This window comes from Calliphora vicina, chromosome 5 (assembly GCF_958450345.1).
Source record: "Calliphora vicina chromosome 5, idCalVici1.1, whole genome shotgun sequence".
Taxonomy (NCBI): domain Eukaryota; kingdom Metazoa; phylum Arthropoda; class Insecta; order Diptera; family Calliphoridae; genus Calliphora; species Calliphora vicina.
Window position 1 is genome coordinate 98,875,811 of NC_088784.1, and position 13,104 is coordinate 98,888,914.

At 32.6% G+C, this 13,104-nt stretch overlaps 2 protein-coding genes across 2 annotated transcripts in view; both read left to right on the forward strand.

Moving 5' to 3' along the window:
* Positions 1–13,104, forward strand: part of LOC135962431 (activated Cdc42 kinase-like) — a 37,356-nt gene that overhangs the window by 14,646 nt on the left and 9,606 nt on the right. The window contains exons 2-9 of the mRNA XM_065514356.1: positions 2,495–2,564; positions 6,424–6,829; positions 6,904–7,205; positions 7,271–7,571; positions 7,628–7,953; positions 8,019–8,175; positions 8,242–8,981; positions 9,054–9,285. Of these exons, the coding sequence (XP_065370428.1) occupies positions 2,495–2,564; positions 6,424–6,829; positions 6,904–7,205; positions 7,271–7,571; positions 7,628–7,953; positions 8,019–8,175; positions 8,242–8,981; positions 9,054–9,285 (2,534 nt within the window). The remainder of the gene's footprint in view (positions 1–2,494; positions 2,565–6,423; positions 6,830–6,903; positions 7,206–7,270; positions 7,572–7,627; positions 7,954–8,018; positions 8,176–8,241; positions 8,982–9,053; positions 9,286–13,104) is intronic.
* Positions 9,662–11,968, forward strand: LOC135962432 (uncharacterized). The gene has a single exon (XM_065514357.1). It carries the CDS (start codon positions 9,691–9,693, stop codon positions 11,551–11,553), a length of 1,863 nt encoding a protein of 620 aa, XP_065370429.1. The 5' UTR covers positions 9,662–9,690; the 3' UTR covers positions 11,554–11,968.

Here is a 13,104-nt window from a genome sequence, read left to right on the forward strand (position 1 = left end):
AATCAATTCAATTCAAATGAATTGGAAACGAATTGCAATTCATTTTTACCAAATTCATTTGAATTAATTCAAATTTCATTCAATTCATATTTTTGTGTGAATGATTCACGAATTAATTCAAAAATGAATGATTCATTTACAGCTCTGATATGCTGCTTCCGAAAAACATCTTTCACATTCCATCTTTCACATTGGCAAACACGTTTGCAAATACTTATAACAAATCTGCAAGTATTTTCCTCTTGTTCCTTCAGAAATAAAATGATCTATTTCTTTGGGGTTGTTATTTGGGGTTTTTACATTTATTAATAATATCTTTTAGCCTTTTAGCAATCGAAATATTTTAATTTTGTTCGAGCTTCTCATCTGAGATAAAATCAATTTCATTTGAAGAGGATTTAAATTGAGTTTTGTTAGATAACATACAAAAATAGTTGAAGAATTGATTTTCTAGAGCCCCACTCAAGGAAAACCAAAAATACCGTTTTCCTTTATTATCTATATTATAGCAGGAGTTGAGCTTAAAAACTTTGCTGAACATCACTTTGCGATATTCGGGCATGTAGAATGTCAAAATGAATGAAAAAGTCACACAAAAATGACAATTTCCCCTATTTATTTATGAAAAGCGGGATTTGGAAAATCCCGAAAACCCCGGGATTTAAAATTAAAAAATCCCGGGCTTCGGGATTTAGAAAATCCCGAAAACCCCGGGATTTTCGGGAACGGGATTCCCCGTTTAGCATCTCTAGTTTTGACATTTGTGTAGTAAACACATGCGAAATACACGTTAATAAACTGTGAATGGTTACTGTGAATGGTGAGCGCTACAGAGCAATGATCAACGAGTTCTTTTTGCCGCAACTTGATGAATTGGGATTGGAAAATATGTGGTTCCAACAGGACGGTGCAACGGCACACACTGCACGTGCCACAACCGATATGCTGAAGGATGCATTTCCCGGGCGCCTAATCTCCCGTTTTGGCGATTTGCACTGGCCAGCAATATCGCCTGATTTGACCGCTCCAGACTTCTTTTTGTGGGACTTTTTGAAGTCGCGGGTTTATGTCAACAAGCTTCAGACTCTTGCAGCTCTAAAGACAATATACGTCAAGAATGTGAGGACCTATCGCCGGAAGTTTTGGCCAAAGTGATGGAAAATGCCATAAAAAGGGCTCAAATGACAATCAACTGTGGCGGCGGCCATTTACATGACATCATATTCTTGACTTAATGTAAAAAAAATTAAAAGACCAAATAAAAATAATCCACAAGAAGAATCAAAGTTTTTTCATTTTTTTTTTAATTACATATATGGAAAAAATCGGAAAAAATATTTTTTAATCCGATTTTTTTTTCACCAAAAGTTTTTTTTCGCTAAATATAAAAAATTTAAAAAACAAAAAAAAAAATTTTTTAAATTTAAAAAAAAACAATTTGAAAAATTTTTTTTCCCAAAAATGAAAAAACTACTTTGGAAAAATACCTAAAAATATTTAAAATTTGTATTTTGAAGTATAATTTGGTGAAGGGTATATAAGATTCGGCACAGCTCTCTTACTTGTTTAACCTATTTTTTTTACCAAAAAATATTTTTTTCAAATTAATTTTTTCTACTAACATTTTTTAAGAATCAAATTTCAATACAAACTGTTTTCAATATTTATCTTAAAGTATACTTTCGTGAATACTGAAATCATGCATGAATAATATAATATAAATTAATTTAATCTTGTGTTAAATATTTCACAAATTCAGAAATTGTTGATAAACTTAAAACAACTATTGCACATTATTATTATCAGGACAAGCCCGTAGAAATGAAGTCATATTTTTTTTTCAACTTAAATGAACATTTAAATTTTAATTCATAATTTGAATATTATGATTTCTAAGAAACTGATAAAAGTTTTATAAATCAAATTTTGTATGGAAATTTTGTTTTTGATAAAATTCAAATTGTTTATGAATATGGGGGTTAAACATTAGTCACCTTAAGGAATACATATTTATAAATATTGTAGTAAATTAAATCAAACTGTATTTTAATTTTTTAAATAGGTTACCTTCTCTTGCATTATTGCAGCACCAGTGCAGCTAATAATCATTGTAATCACCTTCATAAATCATTATATGCAACATGGTTTTTTTCTGTGATGCTCTGCTCTACATTAAAATATTGGCCTGATTTTAATTCATAGTTTTATTTTTGTTCGTTGGTTTTTATTAGTAACCCACATAATGTACGAGTTCCTAGTAAAGTATTCATGTCAGAGTCAAAATTGTTTTTTCATATTTTACTTTTTCTGCCCTCCAAATAACTAGTAGCAACAGTATATCTATTTTTAAATTTTGTTTTTTTTTATCATTCTATTTTTCTCCACTTCAATCTCTTCTATCTCTCTTCGAAAGCTATTTTATTTAAATGTTACAATGTTTTTAAACCACATATTTCCTCTTTTTTTTCTTTTATGTTTTTTTTTTTTTTTACAGATTGTCCCCAAATCGATTTGTATGAATTTCTAACGGAGGCCGAACTGCAACATTATTACAATGCCGTCAAGTAAGTATTTGGAGTGGAGTAGAGGGGAAATGTAGTGCCGCAGCAACAGATATAATGTAGGAATGGGGCAGACAATGCATTAGTCACCCACACAATTTACGCATTCACAACAAGCATATGCTATGCAGTCATGTATTTATTTATCAATATATGTACTGTACACATGTAAATGCTGTCAAACAAAACAAACAAATCATTCCAGAATTATGTACCATATTTCATATTGTAAAAAAAAAATGGAATTTTTTATGGTCGAAGATTGTGTTCATATATGTATAAATTCAGTTTGATGGTCATGGTGGCATGAGGATGCCCTCAAGTGTTGGTGTTGTGTTGAGGGAATGTATACATATGTATGCCCATAATCAAAATAAAATAACTCCTTCAGATTTTTATACATATTTACATACATACTAGTAGTTATAGTGTCCTTGAAGAGTAGGTCTCTAAATACATTAGTGCTTATAAAAAACCGACTTTTTAAAAAACCGGTTTGCTCGATAAAACTGGCTTAAGTGGTTAAACAACATTGCTAGGAATTATTTTAGAAAATTCAACAATAGATTTTTATATGCAGAAAACATAAAATACCGAATTAAGCTGGGTTTTCGCATACATCGTAATCGGCGCCGATAACGAAAACTGAAACTGAAAAACGTTGGTGTTCGTCACCGTCTCATTTCTGAATTGTTTTCGTTTCAGTTGGGTGCGTTGCGGCATAAAACAGAAACGAAAATATTTTTTAAGTAGTCTTTTGGAAATTAAATAGAATTTCATTATTTTTTCCTCTTCCAATAAAGAAAATTTATTTTTTTTTTATTCATTTTCTTTAAATTTGAAATAAAAAAATAATTAAAATAATTTCGTTCCCACAGCACCGAAAACAACCTACTTGAAGTTGTTTTCGTTCCGGCTCCAAATGACAGCTTTTTCGTTACTGATCGGTGCCGTTTCGTTCCCAATTTTCGTTGCCGATTTCTGAAACGAACTTTTTCTCGGTGCAAATGTATGGAATTTCGTTTTCGATGTCGATTACGGTGTATGCGGAAACGTAGCTTTAGACTACGTAGCTGCGATGGTGGCTCTAAAAGTCCGTGACACAGGTTTTTGTAATAAAAAAACATTTTATTTTTCAACATAGTCTCCTTAGAGCACTATACACTTTGTCCAACGTTTCTCCAACTTTTTTTAACCCTTCCAAAAAATAAGATTTGCCGAGGTTAACAAAATAGATATTTTTTGTGAGATGGGAAAGCGGACAGTAGTCGGATTTACCACCTTCGATTTTAATGAAATTTACCGCATACATAATATATCAAATATGTTCCTCATATCAGTGACTTTTTCAATGGAAACTCATTCCGATGTAAAAATATCGCAATTTGAAAAAATTGTTAAAATTCAAAAAAAAAAATATCAAATCAAATACCAGCATAATTTTTGACTCCATTTTAAAGCCAAAGATATTGGTCGTCTTTACTTAAGAGTGGACATTAGGTCTACCATAGACAAGATAAAGTATACTTCTGACGTTGAAGTCGACTCTAAATATAAAACTAGCTGAAGCTGTTATTAACTCGTTTAACAGCACCAGCTGTTCTTCGCCAAGTAAAAAAGTTCGGAAAAATTAAATGTTTAAGTTACAAGATATGGTAAAAAAAATGTTCAATTATTGAACAGTTATCAATAAAATTAGTACCAAAATATCCTAATTATGATATTAATTTTATTTTTTCCATTTTTCCACCACAATTTGCTTTTTTTCTTTAGATTTCGCTGTTACTTTTATTGTTTACCTTTTTTGTTTTTTAAATTTTCTATGTCAGCTGTTCAGCGGTGCCACTTGTCTATATTTTTTTGTATATTGAATGAAAACATTTTCTACTACTAGGGTTTTTAATTTCCCGACCTTTTTTGATTCCCGGGATTCGGGAAATTTTTTTCTACATTCCCGGGTACCCGGCTATTCCCGAAATATAATGATACTGTAAATTAGGAATATTATAGCCAAATTTCATATAAAAACTTAGTGTTATAATTATTAAATATCAGATCTTCGAATTAATTAATAAAATTTGAGCTTAATTCACTAAAATCTTAATCCGTAATTAAAAAATGTTAGCCTTTCATTCCATCAATCCGTTCCTAATATAATTTTTTAGATTCATTCCAAAGCCTTTGTTTAAACTGAATTAATTTTAAAGTTAATTAACAACTATTATTAATTATTATTATTATAAGTTCATTAAATTGATTTCCTTAGGAATACAATTTATTCTATTAAATTTTCATAATTCTAAAGAATACTGAAAAAGTTATATTTAGACACACGGCAGAATGGAATGCATTTTCGGGGAATTAATGGAATGGAATTAATAACAGAGTTTATTCAAACTTTGAATGATTAAATTTTTGTTAAATCAAATCATTTACAAAATTAATTGAAAAAATTGTCTTAAGCCTTTTTGTACTAGATTTGAATTGAAGAAAAAATTTAATCAATTAATAAATTTATGAAGCTATTTTGTTATGGATTTGAAGAAGAAATTTAAAGAATTTAGAATGATTCAATAAGAAATAAATTCTATAAATAATGAATTCACTTTTTAAATTTTCATACGTAAAACCCCAAATAAATTATAATAATAATAAGCCGTCAATATTGCCGAGATATAAGCAAAAAACTGTAAAAAACTTTTCACTGTTTTTTTGGTGAACAAAATAGAGTTCTAACATGTTTTCTATGTATTTTCGTCAGTTTTTAATTCCCGGGAGTCCCGACTAAAAATACCGGGAATCGGGTAGTGAAAAATTGGCAAAATTCCCGGGAAATTTGTACCGGGAATGCCCGGGATAAAAACCCTAGGTGGCACCCAGTTAAAGTCGGTTCAATTTAAAACACACTTTAATTTTGACTATAGTTGCAAAATAATTAAAAGCAGGTTTTTCTTTTAAAGTTGTTTCTAAAAAGATTATGGGCCATTGTCTTAAAAAGGGTGTAAATAAAATTGTTTACTTTCAAAAGGTTAAAGTTCAATATTCGGAGTATTTATTTCAATGTAAAAATATCAAAGATCGAGGTCGGGAAATTAAAAACCCTAATTAAGGACCTTAAGGTATATTTCGCAACTTTCATTAAAATCATCACAAAAATATATAATATTTCGTTATCATTCATTTAGAAATTCCAATCGAGCTCAAACTTTCGTCAATTTTTGTTTATAGTAACCTCACACAAAACTGCCCTTCGTTTTTTGAAAAATCTGAAATAAAAAAATAAGGTCCACCTTAATGAGTATATCGTTACCTTTATATAGAAAGTTCCAAACTAGTTTTTTCCCAAAATTTAGTTTTTTGCATACTTCGATAGATAATCCCGTAATAGACCATTGATTAAATAAAATAAAATACCACAACATTAAATTGGTTATAAAGACCTTCATAAAAATCTGTGTTGAAAAATATAGCTCTCTTACTTGTTCTATACAATTTTAACTCTTTATTAAAAAGTAAATTAAAGATATTGTTTGCTTAACAAAACAACTAGTTTTTACTTGTTTTTGTTTCATTTCTCATAAATCCAACCTACATTTACGCTATATGTATAATGATATATCACACAGAACAAAGAAACACAAAATCCGTGTTTGCTAAATAAAATAAAAACACTTTTACTTGTCTGCCTCATATCTGTCTTTTATTCCTGCTGTTGATTTTATTAAAAACAAAAAAAATGTTTTGCATTTTTTATTTTTTATTTTCTTTTTTCTGTTTTTCTTTGTCATTCTTCACATAATCATTCAATCAATCATTCATCTTATACACTCACTTCTCTTGTTTTGCTGGCTCAATCCACCAGAGATGAACTTAAGATTACTAGTGCTTCACAATTCAAATATGCCACCGATGAAGATCTCAAAAGTATTGGTATGTCAAGACCGGAAATACGGCGTTTACGTAAATTCTATGAAAAATATTTCCCTCATGGTTATTTGAGTAAAATAAAACGGCTGCTGCATGCACCCACCTCAATGGTGAAGAAAGATGAAATGACGGCAAGTGTGACTAGTACAACGGCTGCCAGTCCTTCGGGCAGTTTGAGTGGTGCGGCAACAGGTGCTGCCTCAAAGGCCAGCAGTTCGCCCAGTAAAGCACCAAATAATAAACACATTATACCGGCGGACGCTATAAGTGTTAATAAACAATTGGGTACGGGGGAATTTGGCATAGTGCAGCAGGGTGTGTGGACTAATGGTTCCGAAAGGGTGAGAGAAGATAACTTGTATTTACTGCTCTTGTTTAGGTTTCAATAATATTTTTGTTTGTTTTTTATTTTTAGATACAAGTGGCCATAAAATGTCTTTGTCGTGAACGTATGCAGTCAAATCCCATGGAATTTTTAAAAGAAGCCGCCATTATGCATTCCATAGAACATGAAAACATAGTGCGTTTGTATGGTGTGGTTTTGGCCACCGATTCCTTAATGTTGGTTACTGAATTGGCACATTTACGTTCATTGCTGGAGTGTTTAAAAGATCCCGGCCTAAGAGTAAGTTTTCTAACTGTGCCCACATTATGTGAATTCGGTTTACAAATTTGCAATGGCATGCGCTATCTGGAAACTAAACGTTTAATACACAGGTAAGTGTGAAGTGGTTGAAATTAAATTTTTGAAATATTCAAAATCAATTTTTTGTTGTTCACAGAGATTTGGCAGCTCGTAATATTTTAGTCTTCAGCAAGAATAAAGTAAAAATCTCAGATTTTGGCTTATCAAGGGCTTTGGGGGTGGGCAAAGATTATTACAAGACCAATTTTAATGTTAATCTAAAATTGCCCATAGCCTGGTGTGCTCCTGAATGTATTAATTACTTACGTTTTACCAATGCCTCGGATGTCTGGGCTTTTGGAGTGTGTTTGTGGGAAATGTTTTCATATGGCTTTCAACCTTGGGCCGCTTTAACTGGTTTACAAATATTGGAAGCCATAGATGCACCTAATTATCAGGTGTGTTTGAATTGATTAAATAGCAAAGTTAAAAATTAATTTAATTTGTTGTATAGCGTCTAGAGCAACCCGAATGTTGTCCTCGCGAGTACTATACTCTGATGATGAAATGCTGGCAAGATGATCCTACTAAACGACCAAGATTTTCGGAGATTTATGAACTGTTGCCGGACATGAAACCCGAACAACTTAAGGCAGTGGCCAATTGCTTGGAAGCGAAAACAAAAGAACATTTGGTTTATCGTCAGAATGATATACTCACGGTATTGGATCGCAACACGGGAACACCCTATTGGAAGGGAGTGTTGAATACAGGCAAGACGGGCTTCTTTAATCCCTCAAATACAGTAGCTTATGTCGAAGGTCTTCCAACTTTAAATAGGTAAGATTGATAAATGAAATTTAATGTAAAACTACAAATTTGTTTACTAACAAAACCTCCTGCAGAGATTCCTTTAGTCGTAATGCAAACGAACGTTGTAGCAAACGTAAATTAAGAACTGAAATGATATCGAAACCTCAAAATGATTTTAAACATACAGGCCATGTTGGCATAGACGGAGCTTCCTTTGGTGATATTGCATTTCTGGGTACAACACAAAATGTAAGTTTATTGTTAATTGGATTTTCATTTAAGATTTTAATTAATTAAAACAATTACTATTTTTAGTATAATCATGTGCCACGTCAAATCGTTACACCCTACAAACCCTCAGAAGATATTGAGCAAACACCTTTACTTTTACCACCCACCCCAACTAGTCCGGATTCGTTACAAACCGCCTCTGGCTATTTTGCGGACGATTCAGCCCATCATAATTCAACAATGAATCCCTCCTTTGTACCATCGACTGAAAATACACCAAAACATTTTGCCAATAATGGCCAAACAGCCAATACATTCGAATTTCCCACTCACAATACAAATCCATTTACGCACAAAACGCTGGATGACACAACAATGGCCCTACAGAACAACAACTATGGCATTGATAGGGGTAAAGATAATTTGCTGTGGCGTCATTCGGCCATAACAAATGGTAGCGGCGTTACCGGAGGCTGTGTTACATTTGAAGAGCCTCATGAATATCATGAAATATCTGATGATGATGAAATGACACCCGATAAATTAGATTTTGGACCATCTCTGTTAGATGAAATCAATTCAATGTTTGGCTCCATGTCAGCTACCGCCTCTTCGTCAAAAAACTCTGAATCCGAGTCGCATAATGCAACCACCAAACGTTCAGATTTTTCTGATTTAACTTCGAAATTAATACGTAAGAATAGTGCGGGCGGTAATACTTCCAAGAAGTCTAAAAATTCTTGTGGCACTGTTAAACAAATCTCGGTGAAAGACGAAAAGATACTCAATCATGCCATAGAAATAGCCAATGAAATAAGTGCTAGGTAAGTTAGATATTTTCATTAAAAGGTTTGAGTATTTCATAATGTTTGTCTTGTAATTATTTGTATGATTAGATCAATGTGTGATTTGGTGTCCGAGCCCACACCTTCGACACAAAGTCCCAAACGTAAGTTTAGTTTTCGTTTTCCTCATTTAAGTGGTCATGGCAGCAGCGATAAATCCCATGGCAGTGGCTTGTCCACTGCGGCAGGCACTGGCGGCTCGACTACACATATGAATTCATTGTCACCACATTCGAAAAAGAAGAATTTTACGGAGGAACTTCAAAGCATACCAGATTTACAGGTAATGTTCATTGCAATTGATTGATAATAATGAAATATTAGAAAATATTTCAAAGTATTTGCCATATTTAAAGCTCAAACTTGTTATGAGAATATAAATGCATAAATGCAAGTTATAATAAATAGAGAATCATTTCAGAGTCTCCTCAACAAACTAAACATTAATTTTAATTGCAAATTTCTACTTCAATACTTTAAAATATTCATATTTAAACAAGTTTGAGTTTTAATGCAACTAATTAAGCAATAACAATTTATATAACAGTCATTAATTTTCTAAACTTTTCTACTTCTTTCTTCTTTAATTTCTTTATTTTATTAAATTATCTTTTAATTTATTATTTTAAATGTTCCACTGCTTCTCTAACCAAAGTGCTTTCGTTCCATATCCAGTGATATAAATACTATGGCCACTTCATCTTGCGACATACGCATACCTTTATTCGATAAAGAAAGTTCCGATTTTTGTTTTGAAAAATCTCGGGAACTACTAACGCGACCCCTACAATTTGGTAGTCGTACATCGTTTACGGCTCCCACACCCCCTCCCTCGCTCGAATACACAGATGCTATCAGTCAAAGTCCCCGTAAAGATAAGAAAACGCTATCCGAAAATCTTATGGACATAGAAAATACCTTAAAGGCTCTTAATCTGGATTTTATGCACACCTACACGGATGTGGATAAAAATGATTCAGATGAGACCATACTAAATGATCAATTCTCGAGTATTGTTTCATCGTTAGATGATGAGATCAGTAGTGCTACGGGTAGCCTTAAATCGGCTACAGTTTATAATTATCAAAATGGTAAACATACTACCACGACCACGTTTGATTTTAATGCCGCCACCACTCACCTGGACAAGCATTTGCAATTGATGAGTAGTCAGGTGAATAAGAATTCGCCCAACTCGGTGGATAAACGGTCAAGTACCCCGGATACCGGGTTTGCCTCTAGAGATACCATTTCTTTGTCTAGGCGCAGTAGTCAAAAGTCCAGCTACAGTCCCCAAGACAGTTATTTCAGTCCAAAGGATCTGAATTTTCCTCCCTCCTCGGGCGGTACAGGTACAGGCGGCTGTTATGCTAATTTTAAGTCAGATATTTTTAAGTATGGTGATGATATGGTGTCACCTTTTAGGTCTATTACTACAGTACACAAAACGAGCAATACTTCCATTTATTCTCCCAATCAATTGAGAATCGAGGAAGCCCAAAATGATACGTACAATGGCAATCAGGAACAGCGACAGCGTTCCATGTCTTTTACCGACAATCTAAATCGTGATTTACCCCTGTCGGACAAACGAAATTGTAAATTACTGCAGCAGCAAAAACATTCTGAAGATGTTTTACAAAAACCCAAATCGATGGCCTATAAATCTCGTTCGGCCAGAGCTAGAACCTTAAGGCGTTTAAGCTATAATCCCATGCCACAGGTTACAACTAGTTCTTCTAGCACCGATGATGACAGTGATCACAGTATGGATCGTAGTATGGCTAGATCTGAGTGCGATATACGTTCCCGGGGTTCGGGTTCTTTGTATCAACGTCGTAGGCGTGCGGGTTTTAATCGCAAACTATTTGCCGTCTCTGTTAAGAATGATCAGGATGTAGAGATTCAGGGACAAAGTAAAATTTATGGTTCAAATGCTAGCATTAAATCAGCACCACATTACAATTATGCCCGATCCACACGGTCCTCGGCTATGGGTCCCTCCTCCCAACGGCCCTATAAACTGAATCCCTACGAAGAAACGTATCCCTATGAGGAGAGAATTTATGACTTTGGTGCGGCCGCACCAAAAACTAAACCATACAATGCACAATCAATACCAAAACCACCTAAAACCTTTCAAGTCTCTGCCATAGCTACAAATTCGGGTTCAGGTTCATCGTCAGCCTCATCAGCGGCTGCCAGTTTCACACGCTCGGTGGTGGCAAATTCTTCAGTATTTCAAGAATTCGATGTGACACGCTTAACAGGACGTAGTCCTACTTCCAATGTAGCCGATCCAGAACAAACAAATACCGGATCACATTTAGAATTTCAGTGGCCCGAAAAGATACATGCCTCTACGGTCAAACAAAATGAATTGTTGTGGCGCCAGCAGCAACAGCAACTACCCGAATTTAACGCACATAGCAATTATAGATCTAGTAAAGATCATCCCTCTTCCACTCTGAGTTCTTCCACTACCGATAGTGATCAGTTTGAATACCGTATGGGCTACACCACCCATCTGCCGCCTAGTCCGGCTCCATAACTACAGCGTATGTTGAAGTATTTTTTAAATTTACTTTGAGACCCAAAAAAACACAACCAATCCAATCCAACCCAACCCAAACAATCATCAGTAATTTATACCATTTCCAACCACTCATCACAAAATTGAAATCATTGAAAACCAAAACAAACGTAACAAAAAGAATTTATTAAGAAAAATCATTAAAGAAACAAACAAACAAATAAATAAATATACAATAACCAAGGACAATAGTTGCTCTCTGTCTTCACTCAATATCTCTCTGGAAATTATTTGAAAACAAATCCAAAATCCTAATTAAAAAAAAGGAGTGCCTTACAATCAAATAACATCATCAAAAAGTATAATGAAAATATTGCATACGACAACAAAAAAAAAAAGAAACACCCCAAATTTGCAACTCTACAGACAAACAACATACTCGGACATTATTGACATACTAAAAAATAATTATTAAAAACAGAATTTAAAAAAAAAATTAATCAAATTATCAAATCAAATTTAAATTTGCTATTTAGAGAGTTAATTGATAGTTGAATAAATTGTTAAAAAGGGTTTCTGTGTTGAGAATTAAAAATGAAAAAAAAAATCATAAAATAAAATAAAAAAAACTGTATTTAGTACGTTTTAATTTGTAGAAAAGGATATCGACTGATTAATTTGTATAATACATTAACAATTCATTTCTTAAAGGTAACCTTTTTAGTAGTGTATTCGATAGGTTGTTTAAGTTTGTAATTTCTACAGTAGAATACAGTATTATTTTATATTAATGTATCCTTATAGATTTAGAGATGTTAGTGTGTTGATTTAACTGTCAAAACTCGAATATTCGAATTCGAATATACGAGTCGCAGCAAACATTCAGCGTTGCCATACTTACGATCAATGATCAACTCAAAGCTTTTATTTAATGTTAATAATGCCCACAGATATGTTACAGTTTGAGAGGCACTGCTTTCAAATAGCATTATGCAACATTAAATCAGCCGTTAAAATCGTTATATTTGAATTCAAGTACAATTTCGTAACAATATTATACAAATTTCGAAATTATTATTAATTTTTTGTAAGTAATCTTAGTCGTTATCAAGAAAAAATTGGACTGAAAACTGAAAATAATTTTTTTTTCTCTTTGCTAATTTTAATGACTTTTTCTCTTTAGTATTTATTGTTTAGATATTTGTATCATGTAAATATTTTTATCAACAAAAAAATATTACACAAAAACGTAAAGAGGCCGAACAATGATCGTTTAACGGTAAATTTTTCATTTGATTTTGTTAATTTTGCAATGTCGCGTTTGGTATCAACTAAAAATTTTTCATTCAAATCAAAATTTGGTGACTTTTACTAAAACACAAGTTACTGCATCTAATATACACACAAAACATTTAGTTTGATATTCAAATTGTATCCGGTTTATTTTATGCTCTTGGCATATATCAGGAGTGTATATTTTAATATTTTTTTTATTATTATAATCATAAAAACGTTAACATTTTTGTTTGATCATTATATTGTTACGTTTTTACCTTTTAAAAACGGTGG